The sequence below is a fragment of the Trachypithecus francoisi genome, unplaced genomic scaffold (genome assembly GCF_009764315.1).
Source record: "Trachypithecus francoisi isolate TF-2019V2 unplaced genomic scaffold, Tfra_2.0 Lachesis_group4, whole genome shotgun sequence".
In the NCBI taxonomy this organism is placed as follows: Eukaryota; Metazoa; Chordata; class Mammalia; order Primates; family Cercopithecidae; genus Trachypithecus; species Trachypithecus francoisi.
In genome coordinates, this window is record NW_022681469.1 from 109209874 (window position 1) to 109237076 (window position 27203).

Genomic DNA, 27203 nt, shown 5'->3' on the forward strand with positions numbered 1-27203 from the left:
TCAACCGGCCTTTGCTGCGTCTTCTTCATGGTGGTGGGAGGTGGGGCGGCGAAAAGAAAATCCCAGGTCTCCGCAGGGGTCCAGAACGCCAGGACCACCAAGCAGCCCGCGCCCCTTCCCGGGTTGGAGGTCTGGGCCAGCAGCGGCGGGGCGGGGCTTGGGTAGGGGTCAGGCGGCGGGGGGCGGGGCCTGTCGGGCGGGACCCGGCGGCGTGGGGGCGGGACTTATCAGGGGGCGGGACTTATCAGGAGGCGGGACTTATCAGGAGGCGGGACCTGCCCAAGGCGGGAGCCTGTGCCGGGGTCGGGCGGCGTGGGGACGGGGCCTATCAGGAGGCAAAACCTGGAGGCTGGGGGCGAGGCCTGTCAGGAGTCGGGGCCTGCCTGGAGCGGGAGCCTGTGTCGGGGCCAAGGCGTGGAGACGGGGCCAGTCGGGAGGCAGGACCTGGCGGGTGGGGGCGGGGCCTCCTGGGAGGTGGGGCCTGCCTGGGCGGGAGCCAATGCCCGGGCCGGGAGGTGTAAGGACGGGGCCTATCCCGAGGTAGGACTTGGCGACTGGGGGTGGGGCCTGTCAGGAGGCGGGGCCGGCGGTGGCGGGGCCGGGCTCGGCTTCTCTGGGGACTGGGCGCTTGTCGCCCTCAGTCCGGCTCAGCTCGGGCTGGGCGCCGCGGGTCTGGCGGTGCGGTAGCGGTCCCAGCGTCTGTCTCACCGGCCGGGCGGGCGCAGCACAGCCGCGGGAAGGTGTCGGAAGGCGGTTCCGCCGAGCGGCGGGCGAGCCGCTCACATGGCGGCCATCAGGGCGCTGCAGCAGTGGTGCCGGCAGCAGTGCGAGGGCTACCGCGACGTGAATATCTGCAACATGACCACGTCGTTCCGCGACGGCCTGGCCTTCTGCGCCATCCTGCACCGACACAGGCCTGACCTCATGTGAGTCCCGCCGGCGCCCTTTGACCCCTCTGCTGTTCGGCTGCGCGCCGACACGGGCGGGGAAACTGAGGCCCGGGCGGCTGGGGATGGGGAGCCGAGGCGTGGGACTGGGCGGAGCCGGGCGCTGCAGACACAGCCCACCGTGCAGCCCCCCGAGGCTGTCCCCAGTGGCCTCAGTGTGCCCGGACAGCGAATGCAGCTGGGCCAGAGCCGTGGCATCCCCCGCCCGCCAGCTGAGTCAGCCGTGACTCAGGGCGGCTCCTGGGCCCTGGCTTCAGTCCAGTCCCCCTCTGTGTCCCTGGGAAAGGCGAGCAGAGCTGCTTCGCTGGGCCCTCTGAGGCCCTCATTGCCCTGGGGCCTGGCCACCAGATGGGGTCCCTGGGATACCCCTCGTGTGGGCACTGCCCCTCCCCCATCCTGTTCAGGCCCCTGGGGGGATGCAGCCAGGGCCACTGTGGGGGAGCGGCCAGTGCAGGGCAGGAAGCCTCCAGACCCCAGGTGCTGCTGCTGGCCGGGCTTCTGAGGCCCCAGGTGATAGGGCCCGAGATGGAGAACAGCCCCCATCTCTGGGAGCAGCAGGAGGTGGCAGGGGATGAGGACTAGGCTGTCTGCCCCCAGGAGGGTCTTGGCGTGTGTAGCTGGGCAGTTGGCCCTGCCCATTGCTGCATCTTGGCTCAAGCCTGGATCTACTCTGTTGGTTGTTCACTCAGCAAACGCTCTTTGGCCGAATGACTGGGACCAGGCTTGCTGGGACAGAGATCTGTGTGTCAGGGCAGGGGGACAGAGGCTCAGGAAAAGGGACCCTCAAAGGCCACCTGCAGCTCAGGCACCTTCTGGGCAAAGCATTCTCCTGGGTGTGTTTTTGGTGGGAAGGTCTCGAGGTTGGGAGGAGCCACAGGCAGCACCTGGGGATGTTGGCCTCTGTCAGGCCCCAGCTGTGCAGACCAGAGAACCAAAGCTAAGAGAAGGGATCCTTGCTTAGGTCACACAGCCCCACCCTGTTGTGCAGATCTGGTGCTCCTCATCTGTGCCCTGGACACTGTCCCGCCAGTCCCACTCTGCAGGAAGCTGGGGTCTTGAGCAACAGCCTCAACCCCTGCCCTGAGGTTGTGACATGCATTTGTGGAGCTGTCGGAGGCCTCCATGTGACATTTGGGCAGCAGCTGCTCTCCCTCGCCAGGAACGTGCCTCTGTTGCCCTTGCAGGCAGAAGATGCTGGGCGCAGGGTACGTGCTTCCACATGGAGAGCCTGACGCTGAGCTTAGAAGGAGAGGGTCAGGGACCCGGAGACTGGGAGAAGGACCTGGAATGGGGAGGAAGGCAGGTGAGACCCCACCCCCGGGGGTTCAGGGTCCTGGGTGAGGCTGGCTGGTGGCTGAACCCAGGCATCCAAGCTGGGGCCAGCCTGTAAAGCCTTCAGGGCGGGGAGAGGTGTTGCTGCTGACCACCAGCTTCATGGATCACTGGTGTCGCCGGAGATTTGGGGCCTTCTGGTCCTGGGGAGCTTCTCTCCACTCCCTGCCAGCTCAGGTGTGTCTGAATGCCGTGCCCAGGGGTGAGCACAGGTATACATGTGTGTGCATGCACTGGCACAGTGGGCGCTGTATATCTCCTCAGTGCACTGACAGTTATTGAGCGCCTGCTGTGTACCCAGCACTGAGTCCTGTGCCTGTTCCCCTCAGCCTCCAGATGCAGGGAGCAATGTTCTGGTCACAGAGACAGACAGGGAACAGGTAAATGAATGAAAGGTCAGGGTGGCTCCGGAGAGTGCAGAGGCCAGAACAGGAAGGAGGCAGGAGAGAGAGGAGACCCTCTGCCCCTAGCTCCAGCGGGTGTGGAGTTGCCCAAGCTGTGGCTGACTTGGTTCTTATCTGTCTGTCCCCACTGGACTGTCACCTGCAGAGGCTGGGGTCTCTGTTTTGTTCGCTGCTGCATCCCCAGTGCCTGGAGCTGGGCTCGGAAGATACCAACACATGGTTGGAGCTCTGCAGATAAGGGCCTTTCAGTTGGGGCTCAGTAGATATGATAGGAGTTTAGTAGGTGCCCATGTGCAGGACAGAGGAGAAGGCCATGTGCCCTTGGAGGCAGAGATCAGAGAGGTGCAGCCACAAGCCAAGGGTGTCCTGGGCTGGAAGAGACAGGAAGGACCCTCCCGGAGAGCCCCCCTTAGGCAGCAAGGCCCAGCCCACACCTTGACATCCGGCCTCCAGAGCCGTGAGAGAATAAATTCCCGGTGTTTTTTTGTTTTTTTGTTTTTGAGACAGAGTCTCGCTCTCACCCAGGCTGGAGTGCAGTGGCGCAATCTTGCCTCACTGCAAGCTCCGCCTCCTGGGTTCACGCCATTCTCTTGCCTCAGCCTCCGGAGTAGCTGGGACTACAGGCACCTGCCACCACGCCTGGCTAATTTTTTGTATTTTTAGTAGAGACAGGGTTTCACCATGTTAGCCAGGATGGTCTCGATCTCCTGACCTCATGATCCTCCCGCCTCGGCCTCCCAAAGTGCTGGGATTACAGGCGTGAGCCACCGCGCCCGGCAATTCCTGGTGTTTTAAGCCCTGGAGTTTGTGAAAATTCGTTATAGCAGCGGGAAGAAGCTAGTACAGGCTTCCATGGGTGTTGGGGTGTGGGGGCCTCTGCAGACCCTGGCTGATGGAAAACCAGGAGTGTCATAGGGGTTGGGTGTGCACCAGGGTGTGGGGACACACACTTGTACAGGTGCCTGGGCCCTTTGCTTTTATTCCAGAGTTGGAGTCTCACTCTGTCGCCCAGGCTGGAGTGCGGTGGCACCATCCTAGCTCACTGCATCCTTGAACACCTGGACTTAAGCCATCCTCCCACCTCAGCCTCCGAGTAGCTGGGACCATGCCTGGCTAATTTTCTTATTTTTAATTTAATTTAATTTTATCTATTTGTTTATTTGAGATGGAGTCTCACTCTGTCACCAGGCTGGAGTGCAGTAGTGTGATCTCAGCTCACTGCAACCTCCGCCTCCCAGGTTCAAGCGATCCTCCTGCCTCAGCCTCCCAAGTAGCCGGGGTACAGGGGTGCACCACCACACCCGGCTGATTTTCGTATTTTTTGTAGAAACAGGGTTTTGCCATGTTGGCCAGGCTGGTGTCGAATTCCTGACCTCAAGTGATCCATCTGCCCGCCTCAGCCTCCCAAAGTGCTGGGATTATGGGCGTGAGCCACTGTGTCAGGCCTAAGTCTGGCTACTTTCTTTTTTTTTTTTTTTTTTGAGGCAAAATCTCGCTCTGTCGCCTGGGCTAGAGTGCAGTGGCCAGATCTCAGCTCACTGCAAGCTCCGCCTCCCGGGTTTACACCATTCTTCTGCCTCAGCCTCCCAAGTAGCTGGGACTACAGGCGCCCGCCACCTCGCCCGGCTAGTTTTTGTATTTTTAGTAGAGACGGGGTTTCACCGTGTTAGCCAGGATGGTCTCGATCTCCTGACCTCATGATCCGCCCGTCTCGGCCTCCCAAAGTGCTGGGATTACAGGCTTGAGCCACCGCGCCCGGCCATTGTCTGGCTGCTTTCACTCAGCATATTGTTTCTTTCTTTTTTTATTGAGATAGGGTCTGGCTGTATTGCCCAGGCTGGTCTTGAACTCCTGGTCTCAAGTGATCCTCCTGCCTCAGTCTCCCAAAGTGTTGGGATTACAGGCGTGAGCCCCCACGCCTGGTCCCTGGCTCTTTGGACATGCCTGCTGTACCTTCATCACCCCCATCCCGTGCCCTCAGCCTCTGCTCCCTGCTGTGCCTCTGGGTGAGGTGGTGGCTGGGGTGGGGGTCTCCTCATTGCAGCCCTCGGCTGTCCCTCCTGTCCCCAGTAGTCTTCAGGAAGGGAGGAAACACATGTGAAGGACAGGCACAGACCAGCTATCCTCTCAAGGCAGCGCTAAAGTCAGACTCTGTGTGAGGCCCCGCTCTTGCCACCTCATGCCCCTCCTCTTCCAGTGAAGACCCTTTTGATAGCAGAAGGGTGGACGTCCTGTCTCTGTGTCTCTAGCTCTGCTACCAGGAAGGCCTTCCCTTTGTCTGGCCTTAGTCCTTCCTGCTGCACACAGAGTGTGCTTCCGCTTGGCCCTCAGGGGACAGCAGCTGTGAAGGAACCAGCTCGGGCGCCAGGCCAGCCAGGTGGGGCACCCGGGCTCCTGATTCTGCCTCTGCCTCACCGATCCCGGATGGAGGGGGCGGGGATCCGGGTGTTCCTGTGTACCACGTCCTGGATCCTTGAGCCATGTGTGACCACACTGGGGAGCCCCACAGGCACAGAGCGGGGTCTGAATCTCCGCTTTACAGCCAGGAAACAGGATCGCCCAGCCACACCCACCAGGAGGTGGCAGGGTGGACAGGTCCCCTGCCTGGTCAGCCTGCCTGTGCCCACCTGCCCCGTCTCACCTGCGGCTGTGGATTCTCTGCAGCCAGGCCTCAGGGCACCTGCCCCCAGGTACTGTTTCCATACTGGTGCCACAGGGCAGCCGGGCAGCCAGGTGAGCTCAGAAACCACCCAGAACAAACAGCCCCACCTCCCGCCTCGCCTCCCTCAGCCAGTCAGCCTTTCGGGGCTGGAGCAGCTCTGCCATGGGCTGGCTGCTTTCACTCCTGGGCCCAAGCAGATCTCTAGGCACAGCCCTCGAGCAGATGGGGCAGGGGGTACGGTGTGTCTGGTCTGGGAGGGAGCGGGGCTGGAGAGAGGGCAGGCGTTGTGCATGGCATAGGAAGCCGTCCAGCGGGTAGGAGAACATTTCTTGGGGGTTGTGGCTGCGGGCATTTGTTGGATTTGTGGTCAGGTCTGGGGAGGGTGTTGTGAAGTTGGGTCTCTGCTGCACCCTCAGTTCCAGGGCAGGGTCCCTTGAACTTTCTCCTGGTCCCTGCAGCTCTGGAGGCCAGCTCAGGGCTGGGCCAGGAAGTAGGGGTGGCTGGGGCGGCCACTGTGCGGTGCATGGAGCCCTCCAGCAGTGATTCCCAAGGGTGGTGGGGCTCCCCGAGACAACACTATTGTTGGGGGCTAGGGGAGAGACTCAAGCAGAGGCCCCCACTCAGAAGCTCCCAGGCAGTGCCCTCGCTTCCTGGGCCAGAGCTGAGGGTGGGCTGACTTCCCCTCCCACGCAGGGCTGGGTCAGCAGGAAGCTGCTTGTGGACAGAGGCCTTCTGTTCCTGCCCCAGGGCCTGTAGCCAGACCTCTGCGGCCGCCTCTGGCCGGAACCCTCCAGGACAGGCGCGGGAGGGGGCTGCCTGTCCACTTACTGCAGGGGGACCGCCCAGGGCCCCACACTTTCTTTCCAGAGGCCCGGTGTGCAAAGTGGTGGGTCTGCGGCCTCCCCCGCCTCAGTCGTCACCGTCCCCTGCTCACTCCCTCCTCTCCTGAGTGCTGCCGGGCCATGTCCTCACTGTCTCTGAGGTTTTCTCCTTCCCCAAGTCCCCTCTCTCCCGTCCTGACTGTGCCGTCTGGTCTGTCTCTCTTGGGCCTCCCTCCACCATCTCTCTGGGGTCTGCGTCTCTGTCTCCAGCTCTCTCTGTCCGTCCGCCTGCCTCTCCCCACTCCCTCTGCTCCCTTCTCGGTGCTGGATGTGCCTCGGCTGGGGCTCCTTCCCTTCCAAGTCCTGTACCCCCCGACCCACCCTCCCCACTCCATGGCCGAATCTTGTTCCAGGAAATAAACAGTATGGTGTCGGCCACCCAGGAATTTGGAGGGGGTAATACATTCCCAAGAGTCCCCAGAGGCGCCGGGGCAGAGGCCGGCTGGACTGCACGGGCTGAAGTTGATGGCCGTGGGTCAGTTAGAGGGGTGGTGGGGGCAGGCGTGGCTGGGCAGGGGCACGCACGGCAGAGAGTTGCCCAGGGTGAATCTTGTGACCGACACACAGACTCGGCAAATTCATTCATTCAGCCAGTGTTGAAAGAATAAGTTACTGCCACAGAAATCTCACCAAGCACAGAACAAATGCATCACAAGCATTTATAGGGCACTGACTGTGTGCCTGGCCCCAAGGTGTGTGTCTTGGAGCCGGACCATGGCATACCTGATTTTAATTCTGAGGCTTCAAATAAGAGATTAAACCCCGGAGGGTGCCATGTCTCGGGCCATCAACCCGCAGGTTTGCAGCGGTGACTGGGGCTGTGTCCCAGTTTCGTCCGTCTCACCATGGGCAGCTGGTCACCTGCGGAGTTGGGGGGAAGCGATGCATTTTTGTCCGGCAAAGCCAGGGGTGTCCACCTGCTCGAACTGTCCTCACGAGGTCCCCCAAACGGGCAGCTTCAACAACAGAAAGTGTCCTCCCGCAGTTCTGCAGGCCAAAGTCCCAGATGGAGGTGTGGGCAGGGCTGGGCCCTCCTGGGGGCGGGAGGGAGGATGTGCCCGGCCTCTCTCCTTGGCTGTGGGGTGGCTGTCTTCGCCCTGTGCCTTCACCTCCTCTTCCCTGTCAGTGTGTGTCTGCATCCACCTTTCCCTTTTATGAGGACACCAGTCACAGGGCCAGGGCTCCCCGCTAAGAACGCTGTTTGAATTCTCTGATCTCCAAAGGAAACAAAATGAATTCTCTCACCTCCAGAAAGACCCTGTCTCCAAATGAGGTCACGTGGCGGGAGTTGGAGGTTGGGGCTCCAGTGCATCATTTTCTTGGGCGGGCTCCTGGAGACACGAGTGGGGTCTGCACCTGGCGATATCTCGGTGGGCTTGCCAGGCGGTTCTGGCTGGCGATTTCTGCCAGCATCGCGCCTCTGAGCTCAGCTGCTCGGGGGTCCCGGGGGTGTGAGCTCAGGGAGGCAAGGTGCTTCTGGGGAGGGCCTGGCCGGTGCATCGGGCAGAGTGCGGGAAAAGCTGTTCTGTGCCAGGAGCGTGGAGCCATGGTCTGGAGGCTGGAGGGCTGGCCCTGGGGAAAGAGCTTGGGGCAGGACAGGTGGTGGCTGTGGGACTGGCCAGGGTGGTGCAGCCCAGTTGAAGAGGCCTCAAACGACTGGGATGCAGCTTGAACCTTGTCCTGAGGCCATGGTACTTGAACTAGCAGCCCAGACCTGTGCACCGTGTGGGCACTGGCTGTGATGTGTCCAGAGGGCCTGGGGTGCCCTGATCTGCCTGGAGCTCTGAGAGCTTGACTGTGGGTCTGGGGGAGAGAAGGCCCTACAGGGAAACCCACTGGACAGAGCTGCTGCGGGCCCCTGGGGTGGACAGAAGCAAATGCGGGAGGCAGACGGCCTCCTCCTCCTCCTGCTTGTTTAGAGAAAAAACAGAACTTGCGACACTGCCCTCCTGGCCGCCGATGACACGGCCCTTCTGGTCATCGGGGCATTCTTTCCGGGGACACGGCCGCTTTGGTCGGTGATGCTGGGGAAGGTCTACAGAAGAGCTTGAGCTTTCAAAGGGCTGGGGACGGGAAGAGAGGAAGGGAGAGCCAGCTCCTAAGCTCTGGGGGCTGAGGCTGAGGCCCAGCATGGCTGCAGAGTCCCTGAGCATAAACAGCCACGCACGTGCCCTTGAGTCACACCCTATCTGGGGACAAACCCAGGCAGACAGAGGCATCGGCCCAGGCCCGAGGAGAGGGAAACCCCTTTCCCTGCCACTGAGCCCAGGGAGGGGGCTCCTCGTCATCCGTCCAGCCGGGGAGGAGTCCACGCCTCCTCTTGTCCTGTGTGCAGAAGCTCTGCCTGTGCAGACGGGTGGTCCTGCCGTCTGAAACCTGTTACCTGGAAGGTGGTCCAAGCTGGAAACGGTGGAGGGTTCCCAGGGAGCGCAGCAGAGGATTGATGGACGGCAGGGCTGGAGGCGGACGGGGCAGGGGTTTTCTAAGGAGGGAGGTGGGCAACCTGCAGCCCCCATCCCACTCCCCCCACCCCACCGCATGGCAGCTGCCTGACCTCAGTTTCCCCATCTGTGAAATGGGTAAAGTGGGCTCACTGTCCAGTTCTTGGAGCGTTCTTATGGGGATCAGGGCCGGTCAAGGGCTGTGCAGGCTAGGCTCAGAACTAGTCTGCCCAGGCCGCGTGGCCACAGGGGTCTCAGTCCCCACTTCTCCGTTTGAGACCTGCCTAGCCTTCCTGTTTGCTGCAGCCACAGCCATCAGATTCACCACCAGGAGCTGCGGTTGTCCTCTCAGACAGGGAGACTGAGGCTTACTGGGGTCAGACATGCAGGCCGGGGTGAGGCAGGACACAGCTTGCAGCCCCAGCTCCCTCTGTGGGGCTGGGAAGGTTCTAGAACAGTCCAGTTCACGCTGACGTGGCAGCAGCTGCTGTCCAGGACCCCACAGGCAGCAATGTGGACAGACAGGTCACGATCGCTGTATTTTTGTTTTTCCAAGATGGGGTCTCACTGTGTTATCCAGGCTGATCTCGAATTCCTGGGCTCAAGCAATCCTTCTGCGTTGGCCTCCTGCGTAGCTGGGACTGCAGGCGTGAGCCGCTGCACCCGGCTTCCAGATCACGGTTTAACCAGCCCTCCCTTCCTGAAGCCGCAGCCCATGCTGGGAGCCTGGCGGTTTTTGTCGGAGGGTCTGGGGCTGGGCCGGGGCCACCTGTGTGGGATCTTGGTATGTTTTCTGCCCAGGGCACCCTCCCAAGGTGCCCACCAGGAGTCCCAGGACCAGCTGGAGGCCACATGGGGCTGTCCTTTTGGCATCCCGAGGAGAGCCTTGCTGTCCGGGCTGGCCGGGGCCCTCACCTTGGGAACTTCTGGGACCCTTGCATCCCTGTGGTCTAGTGTGTGAGTTGGGGGTGAGGCTGGGCCCTTGCTGAGCACCTAGGAAAGCCATTTCACTACCCAAAGAGAGAACCATGTAACCTCCGTGGCCTTGGCAGCTGTCTCCCCGCTGTGTGACCTGGGGCAGGTCCCCGAGCCGCTGTCTCTGTGAGATGCAGTCATAACCGGTGTCTGCTCCACACGTTGGGTGTGAGCCTTAGGTTGGTATTTGTGAAGCGCTGAGAAGGGCACCGAAGGGTGAACAGCAGTGAGCCTTCCGACAACAGAAGTGATGACGGGTGGGGCGAGGCGGATCCAGGGCCTGTCCTGCCCTCGGGGGCAGCGTGGCCGACCCTCTGCATGTGGCGCCGTCCCCTGCCCCGGGAGCTTCTCTCTTCCGTTCCCTGTGGTCCTCCGGGGACATCGGGCCTCTGCGACCCACCTGGTCACCGAGCATTGTGATGGGATGTGCTGGACTACCCTGGGTTGGTGACCTCGCCTCCCGGGCCTGCTTCCTGCCACCTCTGACTGTGCAGGAGCCCTGGTGAGGGGCGGCGTCTCCAGGGCCCAGGAGGTGAAGCTGGGGCCGTCTGATGCCATACCAGGTCCCAGCAGCATCACTGTGGCCAGAGCAGGGCTGGGAGCCCTGGCCTCTGCCCACCTGTGTTCCTGTGCCACCTCATTCCTTCACAGCCCTGCTCCTGGCCTCAGTTTTCCTATTTGGGCAAGATGGCCGCTGAGGCCCTCCAGCCCCTCCCTTCGTGGACTCTGAGGTGCTTTGGACACCGTGTTTTTATCTTCCAGAAACTTCAATGCTCTCAAGAAGGAAAACATTTATGAAAACAATAAACTGGTGAGTGGCCCCCGCGCCGGCCCCTTCCTCCTTCCGTGCCCTGGCCTCACAGCGGGCTTAGCCGGCCCGCCCAGCCCCACCCACGTCCGAGGGACCGAGGGACCCCCCCAGGCCCTGCGTCTGCCTGAGGAGTCCTGCCTGGGAAGCGGGGGCTCTCTAACCAGCCCTGCAGCGCGTCCTGGGCTGGATGACCCTAGCATTCTAGAAATAGCCTCTTATCTTGGCGTCCAGGGCATACTGGTCCCCACTTTTCCTCAGTTGGGGAGCAAGGTGGCAGGAGGTGGCTGGGGACCCTACTTCACTGCAGAGGGCTCAGCCCAGTCTGCCCAGGCAGAGCAGGGGTCTGGGGATAGCTGTGGGGGGCTGTGGATGGGTTCTAGTGGGCCAGTTGCCACTCCCTCCGCATGGGACCCGCCTCCCGGCCCTGCCAGGATTCCAGTCCTGCCCTGCCCTCCCCAGCTTCCAGGCCCTTCCCTGTGTGCAGCCTCAGTTTCCCTGCTGCAGAATAAGCTCCATGGTCCCTCATGGGCAGAGGCACCAGCAGACTCACCATCCACCCTGCAGGCATGTTCTGTGTTGTGCCAGGCAGGCCCCGGCCACGTCCCTGCCCCCGGAGCTGGCCTTCAGCAGGGACAGTGGTCAGCACTGAAGACACGGTCAGACCTGCCCGGCTAGCACTGCCCTGCTCAGCACAAGGACAGTTTGAATTTAAGCTTTAACTTAATTAAAATGAACTAAAATGACACATTCACGGTGAAACTCATCTCTACTAAAATTACAAAAGTTAGCTGGGCATGGTGGTGAGTGCCTGTAATCACAGCTATTCAGGAGGCTGAGGCAGGAGAATCGCTTGAACCCGAAAGGTGGAGGTTGCAGTGAGGTGAGGTTCTGCTCCAGCCTAGACGACAGAGTGAGACTCTGTCTCCAAAAACAAAAATAAATGAAAATAAATAAATAAACAAGTCCGGTTCCTCAGGTGTGCCGGCCACACTTCCCATGCTCGCAGGAATGGTCCTGGCCAGCGGCTGCTGGGCCGGACAGCGCAGGGGGTCATGTCCCTGTCTCAACCTCCAGCAGCCCCCACCTGTTACCTGGGAGCCCTGGGCACGGCCACTTTTGTGTCCTTCTGGCCCTGGGGAGGGCTCGGCAGTCTGTGGGTGTCAGCCCTGCTCCTGGGGGGAGCTGTTCCAACCAAGACCGGATGTCTGGGTGGGGTGGGGCTCGGGATTCTCCTGGTGAGGGGCAGGATCCCCCGAGGTTTCACCCGGGCAGGGCCTGGAGCGCCCACAGGCCTGGCGACCTCAGTCCTGTGCAGATGGCGCCGTGACCCCCACCGTACCGATGGGTAAACTGAGGCTGGGAGGCCACACGGGTGGAGCCCGGCTCCAGCCTCGAACCCACGCCTCTTTGGGCTCCAAGACTGTGTCTTTGAGTCGAGGTGAGCTGGGGCCTGGAGGAGGAGGAGGTGGGGGCTCCCAGCTGCCCTGCTGACCCCCCTCCCACTTCCTGCAGGCCTTCCGCGTGGCCGAGGAGCACCTGGGCATCCCGGCCTTGCTGGACGCCGAGGACATGGTGGCCCTGAAGGTGCCTGACCGGCTGAGTATCCTGACCTACGTGTCCCAGTATTACAACTACTTCCACGGCCGCTCCCCCAGTAAGTCCCTGCTGCGCCTGCCGAGCCAGATAGGACCAGGCCTCCACCCCTGGCCCGGCTCCCAGGCCTGTGGACCTTTTGGGGTCCATGCCCAGCCCCCCAAGAATGGCTCCTGGCATGGGCACCGGGGCTGTGCACTGGCTGTGAAGCAGCGAGAGGCCTTGCTGGGTGACCCCCCATCCCAACCCCGGCCCCATGCAAAGCCCCAGGCTGTGTGTTCACCAAAAGGGACGGGGGCCCTCTTCCTGTTGCAGGTGATCCCCAGGCCCTGACGCATGCAGGCACCTGCCCAGAGCAGGCTGAGCTGCCCCCGTTGCTTCCCCGAGGTGCAGGTGTACCAGCAGCTCCTGCCGCCCTGCCCCTCGCTGGGCCTGTTTGCCCATCTGGACCCCTGAGCTGTGCACACTGGGGTGGCTTGGCTGACCAGGGGCAGCTCCTGGGCCTGCCTTCATCTGTCCTGAGTTTGGACCCTATGGAAGCCAGGCTGGCCTGGCAGGGTGGGGCCCCCAGAGAGAACTGGGCAGGGGAGGGACAGGCCCCGCCTTTGTGTATGCAGAGCTCAGCTCCCCACCCCCCACCCCCACATTCCTCTTCTAGGGTTTAGAAATCCCCGGAACCATTCTGGGCACAGGGCCTGCCTTGCCTGCTGGAGAAACAGAAAAGTCCCTTTTCTCTGACCCCAGCTGGGGCTCTGAGTGGGGAGGGAAGGAGTGAGGACCTACTCGGGGCTGTGCCAGAAAAATGTGCCCTCAGGGCTACCTCTCCCCAGCCCTGGGCCCCGAGGTCTCCCCCGGGCACCAAGGCCTGTGCTGGGCGCTGGGACCTCTGGAGGGATCTAGACCCTTTCAGAACCAGGCCTGGGACCCTCCCAACCCCTGCTTGTTTCCTGCCAGTTGGGGGCATGGCAGGTGTGAAGAGGGCCTCGGAGGACTCTGAGGCGGAGCCGTCTGAGAAGAAGGCTCCAGTCCAGCCAGCCACGCTGCCCTCGCCCACCCCCGCCCGGAAGCCTCCACTATCTCCAGCCCAGACAAACCCTGTGGTCCAGAGGAGGAATGGGGGTGCAGAGGGCCCACCCCCCAAGACTGTAAGCTCCCAGCCCGCCCTCCCCCTGGTTCCCTGGGTTTTCCACCTGCGGGTGCAGAGGGGGCTTGTGGGACTACATGCAGCCCCTAAGCCACGGGACCCTGAGGAGGTGTGGCCTCTAAGCCATGGGACCCGGAAGGGGGTGTAACCCCTAAGCCACGGGACCCGGGGGTGGGGTGTGGCTCCCCCAGTCCAGGACTCAGCAAGAGCCACCAGGACCGGCTCTCCAGGGCTCTGTCAAGCCAGGGGTTATGATCCCACTTTGTACAGATGGGTAAACTGAGTCCCAGGGAGGACACAAAGGTGGGACAGAGCTTGAACCTAGATAGGCCCAGGACGCCTCCCTCCTGGGGAGAGAAGGGTTGCTGGGCTATGCCCTGTACCCAAGACCAGCTCTGCAGTGAACCCAGACACCCCCACTTCTCAGAAGTAGAGTTGGGGTAGAAGGTGGTAGGCGAATAGCTGGTGGTTGGCACCCCCTGCTACCCCTGGACTGCCACTCCAGGCTCCCAGGATGATGGGAATTGGATGGGATCCATGCCCCTCGGTGGGGCAGGAGGACTGGAATCTGTCTTTTGGCCCCCACCCCCACTGAAGGACCACTAGCATCAGGCCCCAGCTCCCTCCCCAGGGCTGGGCTAGAGTCCCTGGACTGGGGCTGCTGCCCGCCTGGGTGTGACCCCGACCGCAGCCCTGCTGGCGGCTCCTCTCCCGGCCAGTTCTCCATCTATAAGATGGGCTCTTCCAGGCCCGGTGCGGTGGCTCACACCTGTAATCCCAGCACTTTGGGAGGCTGAGACAGGCGGATCACGAGGTCAGGAGATCGAGACCATCCTGGCTAACTCGGTGAAACCCCGTCTCTACTAAAAAATACAAAAAATTAGCCAGGTGTGGCAGCGGGTGCCTGTAGTCCCAGCTACTCAGGAGGCTGAGGCAGGAGAATGGCAGGAACCCGGGAGGCAGAGCTTGCAGTGAGCTGAGATCCGGCCACTGCACTCCAGCCTGGGCGACAGAGTGAGACTCTGTCTCAAAAAAAAAAAAAAGATGGGCTCTTCTGGCCGCCTGTGGGCTGCTGCCAGGAGGGAGGGCTGGGTGGACGGCCGCTCTGAGAGGTGCTGGCGTCTTCCCCAGGGCCAGGTGTCGGCGGGCAGCTCGGTCAGCAGCATCTGCGGGGTCTGCGGTAAGCACGTGCACCTGGTACAGCGGCACCTGGCCGATGGGAGACTCTACCACCGGAGCTGCTTCAGGTGGGGCCGCTGTCTGCCCGCGTGCCTGAGTGTGCATCTCCCCTCCCAGAACCCTGCCACAGCTCCCACTGCCTCCCACCCAGCTGCATCCCCCTCCTCCCCCTCCCCCTCCTCCCCCTTTTCCCTCCTCCTTCTCTTCTTCCTCCTCACCTTCCTCCCCCCCATTCCTCTTCACTCTTCTCTCCTTACTGCTCTCCCTCCTCACCCCCTTCCCCACCCCGGGCTCTGTTGCTGAGAGCCCAAGATGCTCTGCTGTTCCCAGACACCCACGGCCTGAGGCCCCTCACTAAGCCCCAGTATCCTCCAGTGCCCCTGTCGAAATGCCCTCCCGAGTGTCCTTCCACACACACTGCCTTGGTCTCCCTCCTGTGCCTCAGCCCTGCCCACTGGGGTGTTTTACTCAGTGGCCATCCCCAGCCCCTCCCTGCCACCGGATGGGGGCTCTTAAGGACGAGCTGTTCCCCCTCCTTCTGTACCCAGCTCTGCAAGGCTGGGGTGGGTCAGTCCCCCCAGTTCCATCCCCCAGTCTGTGGGGCCGGGGTGGGTCGGCCCCGAAGCGGGGCCTGGGGTGGCCTGTGGGTGCGTGTCTGCTGACATGCGTGAGCACTCTCTGGGGTCTGCACCCCAAACAAGGTTTTTGGTGGGGTCTGTGACTCAAGTGGTTAGGGACCCTCAGAAGAGGCATTTGTTGAATGAATCGACGACCTCGCAAGTGGACGCAGGAGTCTGCCATGCCTGCTCTGGGAGCACGTGGTGAATGCATGGCGGGGCAGGCGGTGCTGAGCTGGGGCTCCTGTGCCTTTCCTCCCCCAGGTGCAAGCAGTGCTCCTGCACGCTGCACTCGGGGGCCTACAGGGCCACCGGAGAGCCGGGCGCCTTCGTCTGCACCAGTCACCTCCCTGCGACTACCTCTGCAAGCCCCAAGTTGCCCGGTCTTGTCCCCCAACGGCCAGGGGCCATGGCTGTGGATTCCAGGACCCCCTGTTCCCCTCAGAAGGCCCAGGAGGCGAACAAGCCCAAGGCCAGACCGTTGGCCTGGGAGCCTGCTGCGGGCAACTCGCCCGCCAGGGCTTCCGTTCCGACCGCACCCAACCCTCCAGCCACCAGCGCCGCGTCCGTCCATGTGAGGAGCCCATCCAGGCCCTCTGAGAGCCACCCGGCCCCCACTCCCCTGGAGGGGAAGGTCCGCCCTCGTGTGACCAACAGTTCCCCGATGGGCTGGTCGTCAGCTGCCCAGCGCACAGCAGCGGCTGCCTCCCATCCCCCTGTGCCCCCGAGTGCCCCAGACCCTCGCCCGGCCACACCCCAGGGCGGAGGAGCCCCCCGAGTGGCAGCTCCTCAAGCCACGCTCTGTTCAAGCTCCACGTCTGCAGCCACAGTGGACCCCCCGGCCTGGACCCCATCTGCCTCCAGGACGCAGCAGGCCCGGAATAAGTTTTTCCAAACATCAGCGGTGCCCCCCGGCACCAGCCCTGCTGGCAGGGGTCCCACATCATCACTTGCTCCGTCCAGAGACAGCAGCAAGGAGCAGGCACGGAACTTCCTCAGGCAGGCCCTCTCAGCGCTGGAAGAGGCTGGCGCTCCGACGCCTGGCAGGTGAGTGGTGTGGGGACCGGGGGTGTGGCCTCTGCACCAGGTGAGTGGCGTGGGGGGTGCGGCCTCTATGCACCAGCCAGAGGGGCCCTGGGAGGCCAGAGGGCTTGGGGGCGCGGCCGCTCCCTGGCTGTGTGGCCCTGGGGACTGCACTACCCCCGCCTGTTTCCTCCTCTGGGGAATGGGGAGGAGGAGCCAGGGCGGCAGTGCCTGTGGTCAGGGTGGTGGGAGCCGGGTCCTAATGGAAAATCTGGTGTCTACCTGTGCTCGAGGGCGTCACGGGTGAGGTGGCGCTGCCGCTCCAGGGCTCACAGTGCCGCACTCCCTTGGAACCCAAGGGCCCTACACCCATTTCACAGATGCGGGGACAGGTTGCGAGCAGGACCCACACTGGCTGGGCTGAGCGTCACCTTGTCTGACTGAGTCCAGCCGGGCCCTGACCTTCCATGCCTGGGCCCCGCGCCTGCCCGTGCCTGGACCCTGGGCAGATGACGTGGACGGGTAGAGGGGGGCACTACATCTGTTTCCAAAGACACCCTCCCTGGGCGGCTTACGCAGCAGAAATCCACTCCCTCACAGCTGCGCAGGCCAGAAGTCCGACCTCGAGGCGTGGGAAGGGCCGCGCCCCCTCCAGGGCACTAGGGGTGGACCTGTCCTTGTCTCTTCCAGCTCCCAGCGACTCTGAGCATTCTTGGCTTGTGGCCGCTTCCCTCCAGTCTCTGCCTCCGTCTCCATGTGGCCTTCTCTCTGTCTGTCTGCTCCTCTTCTGTCTCTCCTAAGGACACTGGTCTTTGGACTAGGGTCCACCCTAACCCAGCGTGGGTGCATCTTAACATGATCACAGCTGCCAAGATGGTTTACAGATAAGGTCACCCTCTGAGCTTCCCAGGGGACGTGAATTTTAGGGGTCACCATTCAACCAAGTACAGTCACTTAGCGAGTGAGGATGCTTGTCGTGGTCTGGCTGGCAACGCTGTTTGCTGCCCCTTATTGGGCGGTGCAGGCGTCCCCTGCTCAGAACTGCCTCCTGCCCCCCCGCACTGGGCAGCAGGGGGTGCCCAGAGCCTCCAGGGTGGTCATAAGCAGGAGAAGAGCGAGTTCGCTCTGCTCCTCCTGGCACTGGCGGGTGTCCAGGGCATCCTAGGGACTGAGGATGAGTGGGGGGGGGGGGGCTCCAGGGAGTGCTTCCTAGGTGGTGGGGCGGGGGTACGTGTGGCTGGGGAGGAGCCCAGCTCCTTTGGGGAAGCCGGTCTGGTCGCCCCTGAGCCTGGTGTCGGGGGAAAGGGGGGAGGAAACCTGGTTGTCAAGGGGGGTGGGGACATGGAGGCACTGGCTTGGGGTTGGGGAGGCACCTGGTGCCCCCACCTCAGCTCTGGCATCCTCATTCCCGGTGTGTGCCCAAGGGAAAGCAGGAAGGCAGGGAGGCCTCGTGTCTGGCCCTGTGTCTGTGTGTCTGGCCGGGCTGGAGAGACTGTGTCGCATAGGACTGAACCTGGCAGCCCAGGCCGGCCCAGGCTGTGACAAAGCCTCAAGTGCTCTGGGTGTGTGGTGTGTTTCGGGGGTGGATGTTTTAATCTCAGCCAACACTGGATTTCACAGGACAGTAGAATCAGCCACAGCATATGCTCATGCCAGAAACAGGTGTCTGTGGCCCGTCCCTTGCCAGAGTGGTCCATCCTGCGGCCAGAGGCTGGGCATTGGGAGGGAGCTGCAGGGAGGCAGAGGGGTGGCCTGGGTGATGGTAGGAGGTGGAGGGTGGCCTGGGTGATGGTGGGAGGTGGAGGGTGGCCTGGGGTGATGGTGGGAGGTGGAGGGTGGCCTGGGGTGATGGTGGGAGGTGGAGGGTGGCCTGGGGTGATGGTGGGAGGTGGAGGGTGGCCTGGGGTGATGGTGGGAGGTGCAGGGTGGCCTGGGTTGATGGTGGGAGGTGCAGGGTGGCCTGGGGTGATGGTGGGACTCCGTCCGGAGGGTGGGTATTGGGAGCAAGCTGCTGGGGAGGCGGAGGGGCAGCCTCGGGTAATGGTGGGAGGGTGCCTGGATCCAGCTGTGCCTGATACCTGCGCTTTTACTTACAGGCCCTCCCCAGCCACTGCCCCTGTTCCCAGTTCTCAGCCCAAAACTGAAACACCACAAGCAAGTCCCTTAGCCAAGGTGTTACAGCCCACGTCTCCCCAGGCCCTTGGCCTCCCTTCAAGGACGGACCCGCCAGCCCCGCTGAGCACGAGCAGCACCTCTCAGGCATCCGTGTTGCCCCCGGCAGGCAGGAGGAGCTTGGCCGAACCCTCGGGGGTCGGCAGGGTGGGTGCTGGCTCCAGGCCGAAGCCAGAGGCCCCGACGGCAAAGGGTAAAAGCACCACCTTAACGCAGGGTGAGTAAGGGGCTGGGACGCAGGAGGCCACGGGGGCCTGCAGCTCTGGGACTCTCCCCTGGCCGCACTCTGCAGCGCGTGCAGTTTCACCGTCAGCCCCGCCCGCCTTCCTCTCCATCTCCGTCTCCGTCTCTGTCCTCCGTGACACCTGCTCACAGCCTCCTGGGGTCCTGGTGCTCTCTCTGTGCGGTGGCTGCAAACGTTCTCAGGGCTATGCTGTCTGCCAGCGCTGTTGCCCAGCCCACCCCACCCCATTTGCACGTCCTGCAGATCCCTGCAGCATCCCGCTCAGCTCAGTCTGGCAGTGACACCTGGCGGCTCACAGTGGCCTGGCTTTGCTGTGGTCGGGCCTCTGTTCTCCCGTGGTGTTTTGCGTTTCCTGCCTGTTGCTTTGACAACGTTGCATTGTTGCTGTGGCACTGTGTCGCCACGTACTGGAGATGGCGCCCTGTGCCCCATACCTCCTAGTGGTGTCCCAGTGACAGCACCCTCTGCCCCTTCCGCCCCCCAGGTTGTGTCCAGGTGACAGCGCCCTATGCCCCATCCCTTCCCCACTGGTGTCCCGGTGATAGCACCCTGTGCCTCCTGGGCTGGGAGCTCTTCCTGGGGACTCCCTGGACCACACAGTCCTATTTTATGGGCTCACATGTTTTCGGGAACAGGGAGCTAGGTTTTTTCTAGGCAACTGGGGGTAACCCACCAGGGGTTAGCCCCCTGCGTGGACATGGCCAGGTTGGGCAGGATGTGGGTGTAGGGCTTGTGAGGCCAACCCTGTGCCAGCCGGGAGGCCCAGGGCATGGGGATGGCCAGGCTACCCAGCGAGCTGTCAGCTGTGCCGGGACAGACCCCAGGCTCCCGGCAGCCCTGCTTTGATGCATGGCTCTGTCTCCCCACCTGGGGCAGCCGAGGTCCCCCTCCCCACTTTACCATAGGAAACTGGCCGTCCCTGCCATCTGGGAGTGCCTAGAAAAAAGCTAGAGGTTCCCGTGGCTTTATCGAGCTGGGCTGAGAACACACTGGTCTGCAAAGGGTTTTTCCAGATCCTTCCCTTCCACTGAGTTCTCATTGTTAAAGCCATGCCCTGAGCCCTGCTGAACAGGACCCAGGAGCCAAGAAAGCCTGCAGACGGGCAGCCGTGGCTCAGGAGTTCCCCTTGTACAGGCGGACAGAGGATCAGAGTCCATGGGGCTCACCCTGCCATGTCCCCACCCATTTGGCAGAAGGGGAAGTTGAGGCCCAGAGGCAGGGAGAGACTCCCCCAGGGACACAGCACGGGAGACCCAGCTGGGAGCCCCTTCCCCTGACTCCCTGCGTGGTGCTCCTGATGCCCACAGGCCAGCTGGCTGTGGGGTGTCTGAGGGTGGAGTGGCTGTGGGAAGATGGCAGGGGGAGGCACAGCCCTCCTTGCAGACACCCCCAGCACTCCCTTCTTATACCCAGACCCCTTGCCTCCCACCCAGACAGGAGCACCAGCCCCCAGGAAGGCCAGGAGGATGGGCCGGCAGGATGGAGAGCGAATCTGAAGCCCGTGGACAGGAGAAGCCCAGCTGAGAGGTTAGGGATGGGCGGGGCTGGCCCAGGGCCTGGTACACCATAGGTGCTTAATAAATGCAGTGAGCATGTAATCGACCGATTGACATGCCCATCCAGGGATGGACGCATCTCCCTGTGAGTAGCAGAGGCCAAGTCACCCCGCCTGAGGGACATGGGGGCCGCTCTCCCTGGTTTGGGGACAGTGTTGCTGTGTGTCTCACCTGGGCACGGCAGCCCCCGTGTGGGTTCACGCACCATGCCTACAGCTGGGGTGGAGTCTCTCCCTGTGTGGCTCCCGGGGGGCCCCAGAGCTCACGCCTGGAGTCTAGTTCGCACCACAGCAGGTCGTGGTGCACACACCTGTGTCTGTGGGAGGGTCCCAGCAGGTGTAGTCGGTGGGCTGGGAGGTGATATTTGCTCGGAAGACCACCTGCTCCCTCGAGCTGCTCTACACCCCTCCAGGTGGCCCAGGCCTGGGGCTGGTAGTTCGGGTTCCAACCTCGTGCCTTCTGCCCAGGACTCTGAAGCCCAAGGAACCACGGGCCCTGGCAGAGCTGAGGGCGGGGGAGGCCCCCGGGAAGGTCTCAGGCAGCTTTTCGGGGAGTGTCCACATCACCCTGACCCCCGTGAGACCTGAGAGAATGCCGCGCCCAGCCAGCCCAGGACCCAGCCTCCCAGGTACTGCTGGACGGGACCCAGGAGCCCCCAGGTGCCTAGCTGGCCATCCCCCTTGGGTGGGGCCCTGGGACTGGACCTGTAGTGCCACCTCCTGGGGTGTGTGGGGAGGGGCTGTGGTCAGCCAGAGGCGCTGGTGGTCCTGGGCAGGCTTGTGTGCATTTGTGTGCAACTGTGTTCGTGTGATGCATGTGTCTGTGTTCATGTGTGTGATGCATGTGTCCGTGCGTGCACCTGTCGTGCACCTGTGTTAATGTGTGTGATACATGTGTGCATATGTGATGCATGTGCACGGCTGTTCATGTGTGTGATGCATGTGTGTTCGTGTGTGTGCCTGTGTTCATGTGTGTGTTGCATGTGTGTTTGTGTGTGTGCCCGTGTTCATGTGTTCATGCACATGTGTGCACACATCTCTATGTGTATTCCCAGCACTCACAGCTGCCCTAGATCCATATCCAGCTCTCGTGCCACTTCCTGTGTGCCCTTGAGCAGCCAGCATCCCCCTGGGTTAGCCCCCTGGGGAGACATGGCTGGGTTGGGCAGGACGTGGGTGTAGGCCTTGTGATGCCAACCCTGTGCCAGTCGGGAGGCCCAGGGCACAGGGATGACTGGGCTACCCAGCTAGCTGTTGGCTGTGCCGGGACAGACTCCAGGCTCCCAGTGGCCCTGCTCTGACACGTGGCTCTGTCTCCCACCTGGGGGCAGCCAGGTCCCCCTCCCCACCCCGCCGCAGGAGACTGGCCATCCCTGCCAGCCTTGACGTTTCTGACAACTGGCTTCGGCCGGAGCCCCCTGAACAGGAAGCCCGAGTGCAGAGCTGGAAGGAGGAGGAGAAACCTCACCTTCAGGGCAAACCAGGTCAGCCCCAGAGACGCTACTGCTGTTTGGAGTGTAGGTGAAGGGAGCCTTCCTCTGAGGAGGTAATGCCTGCTGGGGCTTTGGAGGATGCATAGGATTTCACAGGGCCTAGAGTGGAGGGATAGGCTGGAGGAAGGACCCAGCCCTGTGTCCCAGGCCCTCCCTCGTGAATAGAGACCCCAGCTGTCTCAGAGCACCTTGTCACAGACTCCTGATGATCATGGAATGTCTGCTTCTAGCAGCTTGAGGGACTGGAGTGGTTGGGTGTTGCTGACCCGGAGGAGGGCAGGGTGCAGGGTGGGGCTGGGCCTGGAGGCCACTCAGATGTCAGTGGGGCTGGGGCAGGGCAGCCCAGTGGGCATGCGGGGCATTAGGGAGGCAGGGCTGAGGCCAGCTGTGCTGAGGTCAGGACCCTTCCAAGCTGTGTCCTGGTCACGTAGGGCCTGGTGGCCGAGGCCCCAGAGGCTCACCCTACCCCTTCTCCAGGGAGACCCTTGTCCCCGGCCAATATCCCTGCTCCACCTGGCGAGACGGTGACCTCCCCGGTCAGGGTGAGTAGCGGTGGGGAGCCGGGCAGGGGCCCAGCCCTCCGGCATCCTCACCGCCCCTCCATCCCCAGCTGCACCCCGACTACCTCTCCCCGGAGGAGATACAGAGGCAGCTGCAGGACATCGAGAGGCGGCTGGATGCCCTGGAGCTCCGCGGCGTGGAGCTGGAGAAGCGGCTGCGGGCGGCCGAGGGAGGTGAGCACCTCGGCCTGGCCCTGGGCCAGCCCGACTCCCACAGACACCCTCAGTCCTGGGGCTAGGGGCCGTGAACCCTGCTGGGCCCCCCTGCCCCAGCTGGCTCCTCTCCCCAGATGATGCTGAGGACGGCCTCATGGTGGACTGGTTCTGGCTTATTCACGAGAAGCAGCTTCTGCTGAGACAGGAGTCAGAGCTGATGTACAAGTGAGAGCCCAGCCGCGTGCGCCTCCTCGAAGGCCAGGACCTCATTGCAGGCTGGGCAGGCCAGGCCGGGGACAGGAGCACAGAGTCAGGCCTCAGATGTGTGTCTCTGCAGCAGGTCCAGGCCCTTGTTGTGTCTGGGTGGGCCAGGCGGGGGACGGGTGGTGAGTCAGGCCTCAGACGCGTGTCTGTGTGGCAGGTCTAGGCCCTTGTGCAGGCTGGGTGGGCCAGGTGGGGGACAGGAGCAGCAGAGTCAGGCCTCAGATGCATGTCTGTGCGGCAGGTCCAGGCCCTCATTGCGGGCTGGGCGGGCCAGGCGGGGGACAGGGCGGCAGAGTCAGGCCTCAGACGCATGTCTGTGTGGCAGGTCCAAGGACCAGCGTCTGGAGGAGCAGCAGCTGGACATCGAGGGCGAACTGCGCCGGCTCATGGCCAAGCCCGGTGCGTTCCCCGTGCAGCAGCCAAAAGCCAAGGGGTCCCACCCCAGCCAGGGCTGCCGCGGAGCCCAGAGTGCCTGGGGGCTGTGGTGAGACCTTCCCTGGAGCCAGGCGGGCCTGCGTTCGAGTTTCAGCTCTCCCACCTCCTGGCTGTGTGTCCTCAGCCAAGGCACTTAACCTTGCTGTGCTTGGGTTTCAGCCCTTGCAAAGTGAGAATGCTTGCAGTACCCACCTCACACAGCTGTTGTGAGGATTAAACGCATCAATTCACTTAAGATATTTAGTGTAGCAACAGTCAGGGTGAGCCATGGGCATTTGTCTTGTGATGCCCGGTGCCCTGGCTGAGGGCGCAGGCCGTGGCCATCCACCTCTGTCCTTTCCTTGCTGTGTGGCAGGGACAACAATGCCCTGGGCCTCAGTGTCCATATCTGTAGCGGGTGGTGTTTCTGCGAGATGACGGGGAAGGGTCCCAGCACTCGGGCTCTGACATGGCGGTTCCTTTCTTCATTCACTCATTCACTCATTCATTCACTCATTCACTCGTTCACTCATTCATTCACTCACTCATTCGTTCACTCATTCACTCACTCATTCACTCATACACTCACTCATTCACTCATACACTCATTCATTATTCACTCATTCATTCATTCACTCATTCATTCACTCATTCATTCTGCTCCGGGTGTCCCCAAGACCACACCTTCCTCCTCCAAAAGAGGAGCCTGGCACTTGGGTGGCAGGGACATTGTGTCCTGTGGGGTCATGGCAGCGGCGGCGGGGCGGGGGTGCTCCTGCTGACAGAGCCGTCCCCACAGAGGCTCTGAAGTCCCCGCAGGAGCGGCAGCGGGAGCAGGAGCTGTTGGAGCGGTACGTGAGCACCGTGAATGACCGCAGTGACATCGTGGACTCACTGGACGAGGACCGGCTCCGGTGAGGGTCAGGCGCCAGGGTCCCCTCCCAGCCAGGCCATGACTGGTCACCTGGTCCATGCTCCCAGCCCTCAGGGTCAGCCGGCCCTGTAGAACTTTCTGTCCAGGCGGTTATCATCTGTGCTGACTGGTACAGCAGCCAGGGGCCACATGTGACCATCGGGAACTTTTCAAAGTCTTTTTTTTTTGACATGGACTCTTGCTCTGTCCCCCAGGCTGGAGTGTAGTGGTGCAATCTTGACTCACTGCAACCTCCACATTCCAGGTTTAAATGATTCTCTTGCCTCGGCTTCTCAAGTAGCTGGGATTACAGGCCCACACCACCATGCTCGGCTAATTTTTTTTGTTTTTTTGTTTTTTGAGACAGAGTTTCGCTCCTGTTGCCCAGGCTGGAGTGTAGTGGTGTGATCTCGGCTCAGCGCAACCTCCGTCTGCTGAGTTCAAGCGATTCTCCTGCCTCCGCCTCCCGAGTAGCTGGGGTTACAGGCTCGCACCACCATGCCCGGCTAATTTTTTGTATGGTTTCACCGTGTTGGCCAGGCTGGTCTCGAACTCCTGACCTCAGGTGATCTGCCTGCCTTGGCCTCCCAAAGTGCTGGAATTACAGGCGTGAGCCACTGTAACTGGCCATAAAGTCTTAGGTTTTTTTTTTTTTTTTTTTTTGAGAGGAGTCTCGCTCTTTCGCCCAGGCTGGAGTACAGGGCGCAATCTCAGCTAACTGCAAGCTCTGCCTCCCGGGTTCAAGCCATTCTCCTGCCTCAGCCTCCTGAGTAGCTGGGACTACAGGCGCCCGCCACCACGCCCAGCTAATTTTTTTGTATTTTTAGTAGACACGGGGTTTCACCGTGTTAGCCAGGATGGTCTCGATCTCCTGACCACGTGATCCGCCTGCCTCAGCCTCCCAAAGTGCTGGGATTACAGGCGTGCGCCACCGCGCCCAGCCAAAGTCTTAGTTTTTAACTTGAACTTCCAAGGCCACGTGCGTCTCCTGGCTCCTGCACGGACTGTGTGACCATCCCTGACAGCTTTCCTATCTCATCTCATGAGGGGTCCAGCACATGGCACGCAGGGTTGGCAGCTGAAGTCCACCTCTGTGAGACTCTCTGGGAGCGTGAAGGGGCCTTGGCATGGGTCGGCCGAGGCCTCCTGTACCAGGTCACCGGTGTGGTCGGCCGAGGCCTCCTGTACCAGGTCACCTGTGTGGTCGGCCCAGGGCCCTCCTATACCAGGTCACCTGTGTGGTTGGCCCGGGCCTCCTGTCCAGGTCACTGATGTGGTCGGCCGAGGCCTCCTGTACCAGGTCACCTGTGTGGTCGGCCGAGGCCTCCTGTCCAGGTCACTGGTGTGGTTGTCCCAGGGCCCTCCTGTACCAGATCACCTGTGTGGTTGACCCAGGTCCTCCTGTCCAGGTCCCTGGTGTGGTCGGCCCAGGCCTCCTGTCCAGGTCCCTGGTGTGGTCGGCCCGGGCCTTCTGTCCAGGTTACTGTTGAGGGGCTGGCCCTGGAGAGGACAGGGACCTGGCACTGTTGGGAGCAAGGTCTCGAGGTGAGGCCTGTCAGCAGGAAGGGGCAGGTGGCATGGGTCCAGGTGGGGCTCGGGGCTGGGGTACGGCTGCTGGAGACTCACTGGGGTGAGGCTGGCTGGAGACTGTCCGGTGGCCCCTCCAGGGCACATTGCTATTGCCGTTGTCACTCACGGCCACCCTGGTCCCGTTTCAGGGAACAAGAGGAGGATCAGATGCTGTGGGACATGATTGAGAAGCTGGGTGACTGGGCCGGGGATGTTGGGGGCTGGGCTGGCTGGCTGGGTGGGCCAGGCCTCCAGCTGGGGGTCGGGGGCAGGTGTTGGGGCCCCCCTCAGCCTTGGTGACAGGACAGACAGGTTCACCCTGAGGGTGAGAGCTCCCGCCCGCCACTAAGAGAGCCAGGCGCAGCTGGTGACCGTGTGGTCATGGTGGGGACCAGCCCTCGGGGTGCCCAGTCGGGGCGGGTTCTCACGTGGGAGGGCACAGGGCTTCCTGCAGGCTCGGAGGCCCAGGGCGGACTGTGGCCAGTGGAAGGGAAGGATGTTTTTGGCAGGGGGACTTGTGTGGGCTGCGGCCATGTGGCGATGAGCATGGCCTCACTGTCCACCTGTCCCCTAGGCCTCCAGAGAAAGAAGTCCAAGTTCCGCTTGTCCAAGATCTGGTCACCAAAAAGCAAAAGCAAAAGCACCGCCTCCCAGTAGCGGCAAGTGGGGCCGTGGGCTCCGCCCGGATCCGGCATTCGGACTTGGACTCAGGGCTGTGGGCTTGGCCCGGACCCAGCATTCGGACTTGGACTCAGGAAGGGCCTCCTGTCCCTACAAGGGGCATGTGGACAGCAGGGACCTGCACTACCGTCTGTGGCCTCAATAAAGAAACCGACCACACGGCCCCGGCCTCCTGCGCGTCCTTGTGTTTGCCTCGGTGCCCCTGGGCGGCCCCGCACCTGCCCGGGGTCTCAGCTGCCTCCCAGTTCTGCCTGCAGCACGGACGTGCTCTGTGGCCTCGGGCAGGAGTTGACTGTCTCAAGGCCTGGCCCTCGAAGGTGGACCCTCTCACAGCTTCCTGGCACAGATGAGCTGGTGGGAGCCTCAGAGGAGGCGTCCATGCAGACTGGAGCCTGGGAACCCTTGGGTGCTGGGGTTGCCATGTATCCGTGGCCTGAGAGGTGTGACCTCAGTCTCCCAGGACTGGGGCCTGGGATGGGGGATTGTGAGTGGTGGCCCCTGGTCAGGGAGACTTCCTGGTGGCCGGGGCAGGACGTGGTGCGCCCCATCCTTTCTGACTGCCACTGAGTGGATGTCATGGGAGGAGTGTCGAGTCAGGAGTGCAGCTTCCCTGCAAGCCTCAGTCTCCCCATCTGTCGGGGAGGGGCGGGCTTCAGCTGCTTGTCGCTGCGCTATTTCTGCTGCTGTGGGAGCCTCTGCGGCAGTCCCGGGGAACCCTCAGCCGTGGCAAAGCACCAGTGCTCTCCACCTGGTGGCTGGTGGGGTCGGGACTCCCACGGGTCCCAGCAGGGCCAGAGCAGGTTCAGAGCCTGGAACCCCTGCCGTGTGCACGTGGGCCCTGGGGAGCTTGTGCTGGGCAGGCCTCTGGCGTTCCGTGGCCTTCACTGTCTGTGCCTTTGAGGGTCTCAGGTCTCTTGGAACATGAGTTGGGTGTGGGGCATGGAAGGGAGGGTGGGCCGGGGGGCACGGATGGAGCACCGTCTCTGCAGTCACAGCTCTGCTCCTGGCAGCTGTTTGGCCTCGGGCTAGGGCACTGCCCTCTCTGAGCCTTTGGTGGATATGGGCTGCCTGGGGGCCACGTGAGGACTGGAGGGGCCCACCAGTGTGCCTGGGGCAGGGATGAGGGTAGGGGAGCACAGAGGTGCTCTCTTGCCCTCTGCTGACGGCGAGACC

The 27203-nt window shown here is 62.5% G+C and overlaps 1 protein-coding gene across 5 annotated transcripts; it reads left to right on the plus strand.

Moving 5' to 3' along the window:
• Nucleotides 1–565: 565 nt before the first annotated feature.
• MICALL2 (MICAL like 2) lies at nt 566–26450 on the plus strand. Of its 5 annotated transcripts, XM_033194527.1 has the most exons (19): nt 835–926; nt 2132–2250; nt 10405–10453; nt 11759–11891; nt 11966–12107; nt 13001–13191; nt 14322–14437; nt 15251–16033; nt 18106–18398; nt 19859–19952; nt 20449–20609; nt 21312–21464; nt 21951–22015; nt 22084–22207; nt 22324–22414; nt 22779–22852; nt 23667–23781; nt 25499–25540; nt 25924–26450. In XM_033194527.1, the coding sequence occupies exons 5-19, from the start codon at nt 12023–12025 to the stop codon at nt 26378–26380; spliced, it is 2844 nt and encodes a 947-aa protein (XP_033050418.1). In that variant the 5' UTR covers nt 835–926; nt 2132–2250; nt 10405–10453; nt 11759–11891; nt 11966–12022; the 3' UTR covers nt 26381–26450. The 5 variants fall into 5 exon arrangements, with proteins under 5 accessions (XP_033050416.1, XP_033050420.1, XP_033050418.1 ...); XM_033194526.1 differs by lacking the exon at nt 11759–11891; XM_033194528.1 differs by lacking the exon at nt 2132–2250 and having other exon boundaries at nt 898–926.
• The last annotated feature ends 753 nt before the right edge of the window (nt 26451–27203 follow it).

Excerpts from the sequence above, each read along its gene's own strand:
- MICALL2 (XM_033194525.1), top strand. The coding sequence starts at position 784 with ATGGCGGCCATCAGGGCGCTGCAGCAGTGGTGCCGGCAGCAGTGCGAG. Across the intron at positions 14,438-15,250 it reads TACCACCGGAGCTGCTTCAG|GTGCAAGCAGTGCTCCTGCA; the intron begins GTGGGGCCGCTG and ends TTCCTCCCCCAG. Across the intron at positions 23,782-25,498 it reads CTGGACGAGGACCGGCTCCG|GGAACAAGAGGAGGATCAGA; the intron begins GTGAGGGTCAGG and ends GTCCCGTTTCAG.